The sequence below is a fragment of the Callithrix jacchus genome, chromosome 8, assembly GCF_049354715.1.
Source record: "Callithrix jacchus isolate 240 chromosome 8, calJac240_pri, whole genome shotgun sequence".
Classification (NCBI taxonomy): domain Eukaryota; kingdom Metazoa; phylum Chordata; class Mammalia; order Primates; family Cebidae; genus Callithrix; species Callithrix jacchus.
This window is the reverse complement of record NC_133509.1, coordinates 139,448,877-139,465,171: the sequence shown is the minus strand read 5'-3', so window position 1 is coordinate 139,465,171 and position 16,295 is coordinate 139,448,877. Positions and strand designations below refer to the sequence as shown.

Here is a 16,295-nt window from a genome sequence, read left to right as displayed (position 1 = left end):
TAACAGCTCAGCTGTGTTCGAATTGGTCAAACTGCTGGGTAATGAGGGCATGGGATTTCCACTCTTGCCCAAGTTAGGGGTAGGGGTGAATTTCCTGAGTGGGCTCCCTTTGGGGAGAAGTTTTTACCACTCCAAGAGTGGATTCTCCAAGAGAAGCGTGGCTGTCCTTCAAGGGTTGGCTTTAAAGTCATTGCAGAATGAATTGCAATCCACAGAAGAAAAGTCGCAGAGGGTAACAGGCCGAAGAAGATATGCTCAGCCTCATGGTGCTAAGCGAGTCTGAGTCCCCACAGCAATGAGCACATTCTGTGAAGACTGGTAGGGTTTGAACACAACTGCTGTTTCCCAGCTGTGGAGGGTCGGGGGCTACAACTCAGACGTGAGGGGAAATTTGAACAACATCTTTAAAGCCAGTTTGGCAATCTCTGTCAACATTTTAAACGTGCACACCCCACGACCCGACAATTCCTCTTCTCAGAACTTCTCTTATAAAAATGCCTGCACAAGCACACAAACATACACGCCCAGGTTGTTCACGGGACAGTATTTGAGACAGGAAAACGGGAGATGGGAAACATCCACCTTAAGAGGAACAGTTACACAAACTGGGGTCCTCAGGATTATGGGGTGCTGTGCAGTCATTAAAAAGAACAAAACAGCTGCCTATGTAGGCAGGGAATAATGTCCTTGACATTTTGCTGAAAAAGAGAATCAGCTTTCAAAAAACTATGTCTGGCATGAAGCATTTTTGTTAATTGTGTGAGTGTGCTTATGTGCTCAGCAAAATGTCTAGAAAAATAGATGGCAGGCTGGTAAAGTGGTCACCCCCGGTAGTGTGATGGGGTAGGGACGGGGATGGGGAGAAGGCTTTCTGCCTTATTGTACACGTATCTCTATTACTTGACTTAAGAAATGAGCATATATTACTCAGTCAATAAAACAAAAAGATTTTTTAGTGCCTGCAACAAAAATGCTGATGTAATTTTAAACCAGGAGGAGCAATGTTAGGGCTTCCTCACTCTGGGAATTGAACTAAAGGCGACTTAGTCTTAAAAGAAGCTAGAAAAGGCATTAATTAAATTAATTAACGCCTCAGCGGCTTCCACCACGGCAAAGATGTCATAATGGGCGCTTGGGCCCCCATTATTTACCTTACAAATGCAGCTCCAGGGTCCTGGCCCCGCCAGGCGGTGTAACACGCGTCCCGGGGAGGGCTGCCGCTGCAGAAGCTCCCGGCCCACCCCCTCCTGCCCACACCAGGCCTCCCCCTCCCCATCTCTCCGAGGATGACCCCTGTCCCAGTCCCTCGTACCCCGACTCCTCCGCGATCTGCCCCCTCCCCCCATACGTCGCCTTCCCGGACCCCCGCAGAGGAACTACTTCAGGCTGGACTGCAAACCGCACTCCTACACCTCACTTTATGGGCATCGTGGGGGCGTCCCCCAACACCCCCCGCCCCGCCGTCTGTCTCCTGGCCTCCCTTCTTTCGAGCTGATGGGGAACTGGGGACCCAGAGTCGGCCTGTTTGAGGCCCGCACGGGTGGCTCCCCGCAGTCCTTAGCGGCACAGGGCCTGTCTCCCCAGGCCGACCTGGTAAAATTCCCACGCCCCCAGCAGGCCGCGCCTCTCCGGCTTGGTCGGGGCCAGCCCGGGGACCCCGCGTTCCCCGCCCGCGCGCGCCGGGAGCTGTCCGCGGTGCTGCCCGCAGGCGCCGCCCGAGCTCGGCCGGTGCGCACGCGTCCTGGGAGGCGCGCGCGGGACCCGCCGGCGCCGCCACTGCGCAGCCTCCCGCGCAGCCCCGGCCCGCACCCCAGCCGCGCGCGCCCCTTCGGCCCCGCTGCCTCCCCGCCCGGCGCAGCCTCCCGCGGCCTCCCCGCCGCCGCCGCCGCCGCCGCTCCGGCCCGGGCCGGCCATGGCGCTCAACAATTTCCTTTTCGCGCAGTGCGCCTGCTACTTCCTGGCCTTCCTGTTCAGCTTCGTGGTGGTGGTGCCGCTGTCCGAGAACGGCCACGACTTCCGCGGCCGCTGCCTGCTCTTCACCGAGGGCATGTGGCTGAGCGCCAACCTCACGGTGCAGGAGCGCGAGCGCTTCACGGTGCAGGAGTGGGGCCCGCCGGCCGCCTGCCGCTTCAGCCTGCTCGCCAGCCTCCTGTCGCTGCTCCTGGCCGCCGCGCACGCCTGGCGCACGCTCTTCTTCCTCTGCAAGGGACACGAGGGGTAAGTGGGGGCCTCTCCCGGCGCGGCGCCCCGTCCGTGCCCACGGCGCCCCCAGGCCCGCCTCCCCACGGAGGCGCGCGAGTCCCTCCGTCTCTGCAGCAGCTCCGAGGCCCGCAAACGTCAGCACTCGGCCCTCGCCCCCTCCACCCAGACGCCCTTTGTCTACACACACATCCGGGACCGAGACGACCACCGGTCCTGCGCGCCTCCCTTCCCCAGGTGCGCGTCGCCTCCCCCTTCCGGGCTTCTGCCCCCTAGGCTGGAGATCTTGCACCGTCATCACCGAGCAGGCCAGGACCTTCCCGGGCGGGCTCAGCCAGACCACACTCGCCAGGACCGGGGACAGCTCTCCGCCTGGTCTAGGGCCTGCGCTGGGCTCTCCCGGCCCCAGTGACCAGGTGTACTGCGGAGCCCCGCCCGGCACCATCCCCCACTCCCCGGGAAAAGGACGGCAGATGGCTGTTTGGCAGGGAGACCCCAGGCCTGCCTCTGGAGCTCAGGCCTGGGCTGGGGAATGTGAGAGGGACGGCAGGGCGAGGGGTGTTCCTTTGTGGGCTCAGCGCCTTGGGCCTCCATTTTCCTCTTAGTCTCTCCTGCTCCCGGAGGATGCTGGAGCCCACACAACCTGGTTGACCTGGGGTGCGGTGGCACCCTCAATCGGTGGCACCCTGGAGGCCCTCTTTGGGCCCACCCACTCCCTCGTAGGGGCCCTTTGCAGGCCCACTCACTTCCTCTCCGGGTGCACTCTGTGAGCCCACCCACTCCCTCCCTCCATGGGCCCTCCCACTCCCCTGGCTGAGGCCTACTGTGCCCAGGAGCAGCCCGAGATCCTGGCAGGGTTCAGGGAGGGCACTCATGAATCCCAGGCCCCTCCCAAACTTGGCCCCACCCCCATCCCACTCCCTGCAGGCTGGTGGGAGGTTAGAAGGGCTCAGAGGGTGGCCCTCCCAACTACTACTCCCATGGCTTGGCTTTGGCTGAGAGAGGGGCCAGAGAGAGGAAGCAGAGGGGCTCCAGGGAGAAGGGAGGGAGCCAGGGCTGTGCCGGGTGGGGCTGTGAATCTGGGGGAGGGCTGAGAATCCCAGCGGCTGGGGGTGGGAGTGCCCTGGGGCTGCTGCAGCAGTTCCACCACCCTCTGCCTCTGTCCTCACAGGGCATCTCTCTCTGCTTCTCTGTCCTCTCCTCTTTTTACAGGGACACCAGCCACTGGATTCAGGGCCGGCTCTAGGCTCAGGGAGATCTCAGCCTGAGAGCCAGAGCTGAATACACCTGCAAAAACGATATTTCCAACTAAAGTCACAATCACGGGCGCCAGGGCGGGACTTGGGAGTGTCTTTCGGGGACACCAGTCAACCCCAACACTGAGGTTCTAGATGGGGGTCAATAGGAAGCTGACTGTCAGCCTGGGAGGCCCCAGGAGCTGTGGGACCATGGGCCCAAATTCCAGGGTGTGTGGCTGGAGCCCTGCTCAGGGTGGGCTCAGGCCGGGCGCAAGGTGGTGTCCTGCCCATCTGCAGCTGTCCTCCGTCCCTCAGCCCACTCCTGGGCTGGTGTCCCCAGGAGAAGTTTGAGATGTCATCTGCACCCACAGTGCCAAACCTGAGTGTTTCCCAGTCCATGCTGTGTGTGCAGGGCAGGCAGGTGGAAGCCTCCCTGAATGAGACTCGGTGCGAAGAGCGGGTGGGACAGCCAGAGAGTGGGGTCAGCCTCCCAAGGCTTGAGGTCCCTTTAGCCTGGAAGGCTGAGGATGGAGGGTACAAGCCACGTGGGGCCACGAGTTGGTTCGTTGCTCATGCACATCTTCCCCGCCTCCTCGGTGTCTCTCAGGGTGCTCATGGTCCAGCTGGGGCTGACAGAGGGTGGCTCTCTAGGTAGGACCCAGCTGTGGTCAGAGTGATGCCGCATCTCATAGGGGGTTCTGCCAGAAGCTGGGGGACAGGGAGAGGGGAGAAAGAGCCCCAGAGCTTGCGAGACAGGAGTCCAGTTTGCACAGGGCGTGGTCTGTTTTGCACACACAGGGCAGCAGACCTGGGGATGCTGTAACCGCAGCTCTGCCTCTTCTGTCTCAGGGAAGGCGTCTATCTGTCAGCCCTGGCAAACCACCAGCGCCATCTCCTTCCAAAGACAGAAAACGGATTCCCGGGGAGTCTGCAGGCCTTCCCGGCACTCTTCCAGGTGTTCTGTCCTCCCAAGGGACGGAACCAGCTGGGATGCAGGCCGGCTGTGGGGCCTCTGGAGCAGCCCCACTGACCAGCCCATATGGGATTTAGGAAGCCTTAGATGACTTGGTGTGCTCAGGGCCCGTGGGGGTGAGGGTGGGGGTGAGGGTGAGGGTTAGGGTTAGGGTGAGGGTGAGGGTTGGGGTGAGGGTTAGGGTGAGGGTTAGGGTGAGGGTTCGGGTGAGGGTTGGGGTTAGGGTGAGGGTTGGGGTTAGGGTGAGGGTTGGGATGAGGGTGAGGGTTAGGGTGAGGGTTAGGGTGAGGGTTAGGGTGAGGGTTGGGGTTAGGGTGAGGGTTGGGATGAGGGTGAGGGTGAGGGTTGGGGTTAGGGTGGGGGTGAGGGTGAGGGTTGGGATGAGGGTGAGGGTTAGGGTGAGGGTTAGGGTGAGGGTTAGGGTGAGGGTTGGGGTTAGGGTGAGGGTTGGGGTTAGGGTGAGGGTTGGGATGAGGGTGAGGGTGAGGGTTAGGGTGAGGGTTGGGATGAGGGTGAGGGTGAGGGTGAGGGTTAGGGTGAGGGTGAGGGTGAGGGTTGGGGTTAGGGTGAGGGTTGGGGTTGTCGGGGAGGGGGAACTACATTGTGGCGACTCACCGTGGCCTTCATCCCACCAGAGGCCAGGTCTGGGCAGCTCCTGCTCTCAGGGTACTTTGGGGGTCAGTTCCTCTGGTTTAGTTTAGGGGCTCACCAGTCCTCCTACCACTGACTTCTGCCCAGCCTGCTCTTCTCCAGGGACATCTGGCACCCACATCCTTCTTGACCATCATGAAATAGTGCTAAGGTCATGTGGCCATGTGGCCACCTGTCCCCAACCTCATGCACCACACAGTCCATTGGCAGATGGCTTGTGTGCTCCATTGAGTTCTTCTGGCAGGCCTAGGTTAACATTCTCAAGAGCCATTTCAGGCCATGGGTACCCACCCTAGGGGACCCACGGCCGGGTGAAGCCGAGGCGGGCATGCACCTTCTTCATCTCTGTGTCCTCAGGGCTGAGCACAGGGGGTGCTGCATACGAGTCACCAGATAATGTTTGTTGAGTGACTGATAGAAAGATGCCTGGGTCCTGAGGCCTGCTGCCTTGTGGTCACTCACCTGGCCCTGAGACCTGTGCAGACTCAGTTATGTGGCCAGCAGGTCCACCCTTCAGACTTGTCATGTCAGAAGGTTCAGGACCCCTGGGAAGACGGGGTCTGCGGGTCCAGTGATAGAGCAGCCAATTCCAACTCAATTGTTGCTCCAGCTGCATAGACCAGGCGAACAAGTGCCGGGTCAGCAAAGGGGACTCAGGACAGCCAAGGGCTGAGACAGGCCTTTACAGGGAGCTCGTGTGGTGGACGGGACTCTCAGGGCCGTCAACGGCCACTGGACGTCCAGCCCACGGAGGACACGGCTGACCCCATCAGACTCTGGCCGTTAGAGGGCAGGGCCTGGTTAGGGCGGCACACCCTCTAATCCTCAAGTGGACTCCACCTCCAGAGGCCACCAGCTGCTCTCCCACCAGTGCAAAGGCAGAGCCTGCTTGAGGTCTGTTTGGGGGCGCACGGCAGGTCCAGGGCTTGCAGAGCAGACGCCGCGTCTGAGGTGCCAGCTTCTTCTTCATGTGGGGGTGTCTGCTGTGCTACGTGTGGGCCCTGAGGGCTCGTGCCCAGAACTGTGAAAATTAGTCTGGGAGGGGTAGCTTTTTGCAGAGGAGTGTCATCTTCATGCTCCACTCCTGGCTGCTGAGTGAATGAATGAGTGAATGTGTTTCAGGGGAGTTGCCATTTCAGGGCAGAAGGGTTTGCTGAGCAGCCGTGTCCTGGGCAGCTGTGCTGCGAGGGAGCATTGAGCACGTAGGCTGGCAGCAGTTTGGGGTTGGCGGACCAGGGGGTGCTGCGTTAGACCCGTCTGCCCGCCTGTGCCAGCAGCCTAGCCTCACATTGCTGGGCTTTCCAGGACAGCGGTCACCATGGAGATGGCACATCCTGGCAGGGCACCCTGAGCAGCAGTGAAGAGAGATGGGGTTAACCCTGTGCATGCTGGGCTCCTGTCCTGTCCTGGCCTTGGCGAGGGTGGGGCTAGGTGACCCTGTGACCTCTGGGGAGCTGGATCCAGGGGGGAGCTCTGGACACATCCAGTTCTTTCATGACCTGGAGAGCCTGGGCAGGTTCCCTGGAAACCGACCAGACAGGGATGAGGAGCAGACAGGCTGTCAGCCAGTGGCCGCCCCAGCCTGGTGGCCCTTCCCTGTCTCGCGGGGAACTCCTTGCTCTGCCCAGGGGAGAAGACTGTGAAATTGTGCCCATTCAATAGGGATGTGGCTGGATGTCCCAAGTCTCCAGATAATTGGATTTTCTGTCTGTTGGAGGTTGTGTTGTGGCCTATCCTCAGAGGTGGGAAGGGGCAGCGGGTTGCCTGGGCCCGGACCTCTGCCGCGTCTCAGGTGAGCTGGGCAGGTATTTGCAGACACCGGAGCTTCTGAGGAGACCCTGCCCTTAGGGAGTCTGGCCATGAAGGGAAGCTTAGGCCGTGCACGTGCCTGTCTAGAATTTGGTCCATACTATAGGTGTGGAGGGTGCTGCCCACCCTCCCACAGGGCACTGGGAGGTGGTGCTGGGTCATGGGCCCCCGCCCAGCCTCACTGTCCGCACTATGGTCAGCCTGGGCCTCCAGGCAGGCCTCGGTGACCAGCTGCCAGGGAACTCCAGGAATGCCAGGTGCCAGAGGGTGCCCCTGCCAGACTGGACCGGGTCCCTGGGAGGACTGCAGTAGGGCTGTCTGGTAGGTGTAGGGGTGGATGTGCCCTGTGGGAGCCTGGCAAGGGGCTGTCCCATGTCCCCACTCTAGCACTGTCCAGCGGGCTGGGTTTGGTGCTGAGCAGCTCCTTGCCTCTGCCCGTGGAGCCAACGCTGGTGGTGCCTCGCCACCTTGGCTGGGGAGGAGCAGCTGGTCCGAGACTGCAGAGGTGGGGTGGGCTTACTGTGCCCCACTCTGTGACTGTAGGCCCTGGATCCCTCATTCACACCCCCAAGCCAGATGGATTTTGGGGTTCAGAACTGCATCCTCACGGTCCCAGCAGCAGCAAATGGCTCACCAGGGGAAGGGTGACCAAGGGAGGGCTGGTGTGGGGCTCCTGGGGTCAGCGGAGGCAGTGCTGTCCCTGGCCTGGCTAATGGGACCTGGAGGGGAGGGTCACATGGAAGAGGCCACCTAGAGAGCAGCAATGACTTTCAGTAGAGGAACCTGGTGGCAAACTCCCACCTTGCTCCCCTGCCCTCCCACCCCATTGCCCAAACCCAGCCGGAAGCCAGAGGGCATGGGGTCATTGCCATGGGCCACACTGTCAGCCTCCAGACAGAGAACGGAGAGGGGGATGCACTCTGCAGGGCAGGCGGGAGACGCTGGCACATGGATGATTCGGGCTTGGGCAGGGAGGAGGGCGCCAGTCCCGTGTGTGCCAGCTCTGAGACTCCTATCACACGGGGCCGGGGAGGGACCGAGAATAGCCCCACGCCTATCCCGGCGAACTTCTGCCGAGGCTCTTTCCATCTTTAGAGAGCTTTGGATGGGGGTTGTCTACTGGCGCAGAGTGCCCACCCTCCAGCCATCTTTGGCTGTGAGGCCTGGGCAGAGGCTTGGTCACTCCCCGCGAATATGCCTGTGAGTCTGGCAGGTCCTGCCCTCTTTGCTCTGATTGCTGGGATCATAACCCCTGGCTTTAAGAGTGTCCCTGTGTCCTCTCCCCTTGTCTGGGACTCCTTGGGGTGGTTCAAACCCTCCCGTTGCTGGGGGGCAGTTCTGCTGTTAGCCCAGCAGTCATCAAAACAGTGTGGCCGGGGCTGGAGCCAGTGGCCAGGTTTCTTGGAGGCACGACATGTTGCGGGGTACCACCTGCTCTGAGTGGGGTGCTGTGGCCTGGGTTTATCCTCAGCACATTAGCTGCCACACCCCCGGGGCCAGGACTTCATCTTTTGTGCCACTCTGCCCTCTGCGCCCAGCACAGGGTGAGCAGGTGCTTAGAAAGTGCCTGCTGGATGAATGAATGAATGAATGAATGAAGGAAGGAATGAATGAACAGAGAGCGTTCATTCAGTCACTGGCCTCCACTTTGCCTCATCAGCAGCTGCCGAGTTCGGATGGTAGTGGCGTTGATGTTTTCTTGGCTGAGATTCCAGGGAGACCTTGTTTATGAAATGATCCCTGAGATCCAATGTGCTCACAGCCGAAGGCCGCGGAGCAGCCGCTTCTCAGACATGCTGCTTGAGCAGGTGTGGTCCTGTGAGGAAGTCCCTCTCGGGGTCCCACTGGAGGGACAGTCCCTCTCCCTGCCCCCAGGAGCCTTAGGGTGCATTCCAGGCCGAGCCCACCCCAGGCTCGTTCCAGGAACTTCGAATCTTGCTGGAGCAATCCAAAGAAAGTGGACGTTTGCAGGCCAGGCAGGAGGGTGGGGCGGGGTGGGTGCCCTGATCACGTGCCCCATATTCTCAGAAGAGGAAACATCCCTCTGAAGGCCATGGCCGAGTGCACCCTGGCAGAGGCCTCAGGCCTCTGAGTAGCCCCACCCTAAGCCAGCTCCTTCCTCAGGGCCCTGCCTCCTGTGCTCCCTGCGCTCCAGCCCTGGTCAGATGGGCCCATCAAGCAAATCCTCCCGGGGTCCAGGCCGTGCGCGGATGGCCTGTGGGTGAATGGATGCGCTCGGCACCGCAGGCTGGGCTGGCGGACAACCTGCACTTACGGCTTGCACCGTGGAGGCTGGATGTCTGGGATCCAGGCACTTCGGTTCCATGCCTGCTGAGAACCCGTTCCTCTTGCTGTGTGCTTGTGTGCTGGGAGGAGTGAGGGAGTTCCGGGGTCTCTCCTGCGAGGGCACTCTTTTCATTCATGAGGCTTCATTGTCAGGACCTCCTCTCCTCCCAGAGGCCCCACTTTCTAACCCCTCAGCAGACGGCAGCACGCGGACTTGGGGACAAGCACCTGGAGCCGAGCTGTGGGCTACTGGGGGCGGGCGGCGTTGGAGGGGTGTCGTGCATTCCCACCGTGGGTGCAGCCTCTTCTATGAAATGGTGGGGACCAGGATTCCAGGTCTTGGGTCTGTGCGATGGTGTGACCCGCAGTCCAGGGTGGGTACTCAGAGCTGCCCACGGGACTGCAGGAATGGGGAGCAACCCCTCGAGGAACCACAGGGCCCCACCCAGGAATCCCGAGGGTCCGGCGGGCACTGCTGGTGGGGGTTGCCCGGGAGGTGCCGTCCAGTGACCCTGCCCCTCCTGTCTCTGGCTGCAGCTCCTTCTTCTCTGCCTTCCTGAACCTCCTGGTCAGCGCCTTCGTGGTCTTCCTGGTCTTCATCGCCAGCACCATCGTGAGTGTGGGCTTCAGCATGTGGTGTGACGCCATCACCGAGAAGGGCACCGTGCCCCACAGGTGCGCCTGTCCCACCCACCCAGCCTCTGCCCACCTCCTGGAAGGTCCCTTGGCACCCTGCCTGGCTCCGGTGGTCTTCCCTCATGAAGCCCATCCTGCATCTGCCATCCCTGTTCCCACGATGCACGTGCCTGTGAGCAGCGGGGAAGCCCCTTCCCTGAGACCTGGCCCCAGCATCAGATACCATCCCACTCTAGGAGCCAGCAGCTTCACGCCTCACCCACAGGCGGTGATCCTGGAGGCTGGATGTGGCTGGGGATGGCTCCAGGGGGTCATAGACTCCGGCTGTCCTGTCCTTGTCACCAGGGCTCAGATGACAGATTGCTTGCAGCGGGGCCCCAGGTCCTGCAGCCGAACAGCTGGAGACCTGGGGCGTCTTTCCTGTGCTGGCTTCATGGGAGAGCATTAGGGTCCGGCTCTGGTCCCCATGGTGTGGGGTTGGAAGGTGGAGGGGACAGGGATGGTGACAAACGGGAGCAGAAGAAGCTTCTGGTAGGGTGAGGGCCAGCTCCCAGGCGGGTTGGGGATGGAGGCCTTTGAGCCATGGTGGTCCCTCTGGGCTCTTAGCGGGGCATCTCTGGCTTGTGGGGGCCCCAGAGTGGAGCACAGTGACTCCCTGCCCCCTATAACGGGATGCCCAGCCCTGAGGGGCACCATCCTGTACCCCAGGCCAAAACCCTGGAAGACAGAAACCCTCAAGCCACCCCTTCCAGAAGCTCCATGTTCTTCCTTTAAGCAAACCCAGACCTGAAACCCCAGTCTGTAGTAGGAGACGGCAAAGCCGAGGGGCTCCCTGCCTGCCTGTTCCGCACCTCCCTCGGGTCCCTGGGGCACAGACCGGAGGAAAGCACCAGCAGCTGGGTGTGTGGCCCTGCAGGGCCTCCCACGCTGAACTGTGCCCTGTGCCCCATCCTGCTGTACCCGCTCCACCTGCCAGCCTGGCCACCTGCTTCCCAAGAGTGTGGGCAACCCCTGGTACACACTCAAAGTTCCCTTGCCCTCACGGACGCCATTTCTAGCCCTTCATTCCCTCCAGGGCATGCGGGGCCGCTGGGCCTCCCTCCCTCTGGCGTCCTGCTCCTCTCAATCTGCCCTGGCTTCACGTTTTATGTCATGGGCAGGACACCTACTGGGAGCCAAGCCCGGCTCACTCCCGGACCCTCTGACCCCACGGCCTCCGCAGATGCCCCCGTGATGGGGCAGAGCCTCTGGGCAGCGTTGGTGGGGACAACACCTCCATCTCTGTCTGGCTGAGGCGGCCCTGCATCTCCTGCCTCTGAGACCCTGTGACCCTCAGAGGGTGGGGCATGGGAGTCGGGGGGTCCAGGAGAGCAGAGGCCTAGCTGGCATCTTCCAGCTGTCCAAGGCCAGGATGGGGAGGGGCCTGCAGGTTTCCTTCCCCGAAGGCTGTCCTGGTCCATGGAGGAGGCCTGGAGGCCGACCCCCCCGTGGTGTCCCCAGAGACCCCCCCCGTTTCCCCCCAACCATTTCGGGGCAAAGCTTGTGGCTCTCCGGCCAGCAGCTCGGCCATGCCCCACACTGGCTGGCCTGCCGGTCACCTTCCGCCCTGCGTCTTGCTGTTTCAGCTGTGAAGAGCTCCAGGACATTGACTTGGAGCTGGGCGTGGACAACTCTGCCTTCTATGATCAGTTTGCCATTGCCCAGGTAGGGGCTCCGGGTGGGAAGTGGGGCTTGCAACGCCGGGAGGGGCATTTACTGCTGGACATTCGCTGAGCTCCCCCCATCCAGAGGAGGAGGAGGCTCCTGTGCAGATGAGGTAGTTAGCCGTGGGGCCGGGCAGTGGGCCGCCATGTCTGCATTTCAGCAAATAGGGTCCCTCAGAGTGGGGGCCATAGTGGGGGCCGCCAAGTCTCCTAGGGGACAGGGGACACAACTTATACAAGGACAGCATGGCAGATCTTCCAAATTCACAGGCAGGATCCCCCTCCCCGTTTCTTGGACACTTCCCCCTGGCTAGGGGACGTCCCTAGGCCTCCAGCACTGATCTGGACAGGCCCACCCAGTGCCAGCACCAAAGCCCAGAGGCCCAGCTCTCCCTCACCTCATGCAGGAAGCCTTCCTGACTGCTCCCACTGCCCGGGCCAGTGGCTAACTACAGTGAGGGCTGGGGGGACCCTGGAATTGGGTTTGCGCCTTGAAATCTGCATGTGTGCCCAGGCGGAGATGATGCCAATGAGGGGCGCCGGGTGGGGGTGGCTGAGAGCAGACACCTGGCTCCTGCCAGCACCCGTCAGGGCCGGCCAGCTTCACGTCCAATTCCGGACCCCAGACTGGCCTCTGAAGGCCCCGCTTGGCTGTGGCTGGCCTGAGGACGCTCCTCTGGCCGGTAGCCCTACAAGGGTGCTGGACGTGGGTGGGCCTGGTGCTCTTTGCGAGATGAGCTGGCTGTGAAAGACACCTTCATGCACATTTAGTGGCCTGATTTGTGCCAATAAGATTAAGGTGTGAGCGCAGTCTGATGACAAACAGGCTCAGATGAGAATCGGCTTAATGTGGCCTGGTTCTGATTAAATGGTCTCTCCTTCAGCTGTTTGGAAGTGGCACCTAAAGGTCAATTTATTCAGGTGGTTGGAGGCGCCTCTGCTGTTGACGGGCCCTCCTTAGAGCTGCTGGAGGAGAAAGTGCTCTCCGCTGCTCGCTGCCCCTCCCCAGGGCCTCTGCCCGGCCTGGAGTGAGGGTGGGTCTGAGTGCCCAGGGCTTCTGCACCAGAGTGGGTTCCGGGAGGTCCACGGGTGCTGGGAAACGATGCTGGCTGCAGGAAGGAACCCAGAAGCTTGGGCTTGTCCGGCCCTGCCCTGTGTCCCCAGCCTCCTCCGTCCTCTGAGTCCTGTCCTTTCCCTGCAGAGCCGAGCCTGGGGGCTGGTGGGGGGAGGTGCACTGACATCGGACCTCCCGGCACCGGCCCCTGACTCCGACCCTGCCCTCTGTGCAGTTTGGCCTCTGGGCCTCGTGGCTGGCCTGGCTGGCCGTCACCACGCTGGCCTTCCTGAAGGTGTACCACAGCTACTGCCGGGAGGACCTGCTGGACAGCCTGATCCATGAGAAGGAGCTGCTGCTGGCCCGGCCATCCCCACGCACCTCCTTCCAAGAGGAGAAGAGCGCTGTCATTTAGGCACAGTGCCGGCGGGCAGTGGGGGAGCGGCCCGGGCCTCCCTGTTGCACTCGGGGGCACAGGCCGGCCTGGGGGAGCAGCTGGGGGGCTCTGCCTGGGCCCCGGCCTCATGCAGCCCTGCGTGTGTCCCCTCGAACCGTGTGTAGTGAGATGAGTGCCCCAGGGCCCACGTGTGAGCCTGGCGGTGGACTGGGTGGGTGCCGGCTCCCTGATGAGGATGGTGCAGAGAGACTGTGGGGGTGCCTCGTGCAGGACCCCGTGCCTGTCCCGTAGGACCTGACTGGCTAGCCTGGGTGGAGGGTGTCCAGCTGGTCTCCTCCAGCCCCTGCCCGATGCTGGCCCAGGGGTGGCCAGACGTCACTCACCCCTGAATGAATTCTGCATGAATTCTGCCATCCAGGCAGAGGCTGAGTGTGGGGAGGGGCTCACGGCACCTTCCAGCCTCTGGCCCTGGGTCAGCCCCTCCCTGGCTGAGTCCCCCTCCTGGGTGGGTGCCACAGGCCTGGGAGACCCCATGGCCTGCCTCATGGAGGCTTCTGAGGCCCTGTGAGTTGGCCTTACTGTGTGTGGGTCCTCTGTGCTAGGCTGGGGAATGGGGAGGCGGGAAGCTGGGCTCTACAAAGTCGGGGGCATCATCTGGTTGGGGGTTTGGGGGGCACATAAACTACACAGCATTGCACCAGGAGCCATGGCAGGGGGCTGTGTGGGTGAGTGTGCATGGGAGGGTGGGATTCTGTGAGTACCTTTGTGCATAGGAGGGTGTGATGGTGTGAATATGTGAGATGAGAGTGTGACTGAGTGTTCATGGGAGGTGTGAGTGTGACTACATGTGAGTGTGTGACTGCATGTGGGGGTGTGACTATGTATGTGAGGTGTGAGTGTGTGACTGCTGTGTGTGCATGTGTGTGACTGCATGTGAGGGTGTGACTGCATGTGAGTGTGTGACTGCATGTGAGGGTGTGACTGCTGTGTGTGACTACATGTGAGTGTGTGACTGCATGTGAGGGTGTGACTATGTGAGGTGTGAGTGTGTGACTGCTGTGTGTGCACGTGTGTGACTGCATGTGAGGGTGTGACTGCTGTGTGTGACTACATGTGAGTGTGTGACTGCATGTGAGGATGTAACTGCATGTGAGTGTGTGACTGCATGTGAGGGTGTGACTGCTGTGTGTGACTACATGTGAGTGTGTGACTGCATGTGAGGGTGTGACTGCATGTGAGGGTGTGACTATGCATGTGAGGTGTGAGTGTATGACTGCATGTGGGTGTGACTGCTCTGTGTGACTACATGTGAGTGTGTGACTGCATGTGAGGGTGTGACTGCTGTGAGTGTGTGACTGCATGTGGGGCGTGACTGCATGTGAGGGTGTGCATGTGAGTGTGTGACTGTGAGGGTGTGACTGCATGTGAGTGTGACTGGATGTGAGTGTGACTGCATGTGAGGGTGTGACTGCATGTGGGTGTGACTGCATGTGAGTGTGACTACATGTGAGTGTGTGACTGCATGTGAGTGTGTGACTGCATGTGAGGGTGTGACTGCTGTGTGTGACTACATGTGAGTGTGTGACTGCATGTGAGGGTGTGACTATGCATGTGAGGTGTGAGTGTGTGACTGCATGTGGGTGTGACTGCTCTGTGTGACTACATGTGAGTGTGTGACTGCATGTGAGGGTGTGACTGCATGTGAGTGTGTGACTGCATGTGAGGGTGTGACTGCTGTGTGTGACTACATGTGAGGGTGTGACTGCATGTGAGGGTGTGACTATGCATGTGAGGTGTGAGTGTATGACTGCATGTGGGTGTGACTGCTCTGACTACATGTGAGTGTGTGACTGCATGTGGGGTGTGACTGCATGTGAGGGTGTGCATGTGAGTGTGTGACTGCTTGTGAGGGTGTGACTGCATGTGAGTGTGTGACTGCATGTGTGTGCATGTGAGTGTGTGACTGCATGTGAGGGTGTGACTGCATGTGTGTGCATGTGAGTGTGTGACTGCATGTGAGTGTGTGACTGCATGTGAGGGTGTGACTGCATGTGAGTGTGTGACTGCATGTGAGGGTGTGACTGCATGTGAGGGTGTGACCGCATGTGAGGGTGTGACTGCATGTGTGTGCATGAGTGTGTGACTGCATGTGAGTGATTGCATGTGAGTGTGTGACTGCATGTGAGGGTGTGACTGCATGTGTGTGCATGTGAGTGTGTGACTGCATGTGAGCGTGTGACTGCATGTGTGTGCATGAGTGTGTGACTGCATGTGAGTGATTGCATGTGAGTGTGTGACTGCATGTGAGGGTGTGACTGCATGTGTGTGCATGTGAGTGTGTGACTGCATGTGAGCGTGTGACTGCATGTGTGTGCATGTGAGTGTGTGACTGCATGTGAGTGATTGCATGTGAGGGTGACTGCATGTGAGGGTGTGACTGCATGTGTGTGCATGTGAGTGTGTGACTGCATGTGAGTGATTGCATGTGAGTGTGTGACTGCATGTGAGTGTGTGACTGCATGTGAGGGTGTGACTGCATGTGACTGTGTGACTGCATGTGAGGGCTTGTGTGCATGGGAGCGTGTGGGATGTGAGTGTGAGGGTGTGAGTATCTGTGACATGTGCATATATGTGAGTGTGTGAGGAGCATGTAGGTGTGTGTGCTGGGCAGGGGTGTCTGCACACAGCGTGTGTGTACAGCATGGGCATGGGCAAGTGCAGGTGAACGTGCCTGTGAGCATGTGCAAGCCTGTGAGTGTGCCTGTGTGTTTGAACACTGTGTGTGTGAGGGGAGCCGTGGGCGCTGTGTGGGCAGCCCCCTGCCCCTCCCATGGGCTCTCGTGCCCAGCGTCCATCTGAGAGAGGAGAGAGCTGCCTTCCCATTCTGCAGAGTTTGTGTGCCAAGGCCCAGAGGAGGCAGGTGGAGGAGCTGGGATGTGAACCTGGGACCCCAGGGTGCGGGGGCCGCTTGACTGTGGACCCCGCCCTTCGGGAGAGCCCAGGGCCCACCTCCTCTGGAGGTTCCGGGGTCCTTGTTCTGAGGCAGGGGCCTCCCCACCTGGGGCTCCATAAGAGGCTGTTTCTTGGCTGAGTGCTGCTAAGTGCTCTTTGCTGCTGCACCCACCCTCCTGGGGAGAGGTGAGGCCCCCGCTCCCCATGTTGGTGACCCTCCCTGTCCACCAGCAGCTGGCTTGCACCTCTGGGTGGCTGGGCACCAGTCTCCTGGTGGCCACATGCCTGGGTCTGCATGGAGGGGCCTGGTGGGACCATCATCCTGCATCCTGGGAATGAGGCCAGCAGGTGACTGGTCAGGCTGTGGCAAGGGCAGGTGCCTATCATAGGGTGTCAA

The 16,295-nt window shown here is 60.7% G+C and overlaps 1 protein-coding gene across 1 annotated transcript; it reads left to right on the top strand.

The window, feature by feature from the left end:
* Positions 1-1,812: 1,812 nt before the first annotated feature.
* TMEM179 (transmembrane protein 179) lies at positions 1,813-13,774 on the top strand. Its single transcript, XM_035261685.3, has 4 exons — positions 1,813-2,217; positions 9,694-9,831; positions 11,418-11,496; positions 12,785-13,774. Exons 1-4 carry the CDS (start codon positions 1,913-1,915, stop codon positions 12,962-12,964), a joined length of 702 nt encoding a protein of 233 aa, XP_035117576.1. The 5' UTR covers positions 1,813-1,912; the 3' UTR covers positions 12,965-13,774.
* Positions 13,775-16,295: the final 2,521 nt, after the last annotated feature.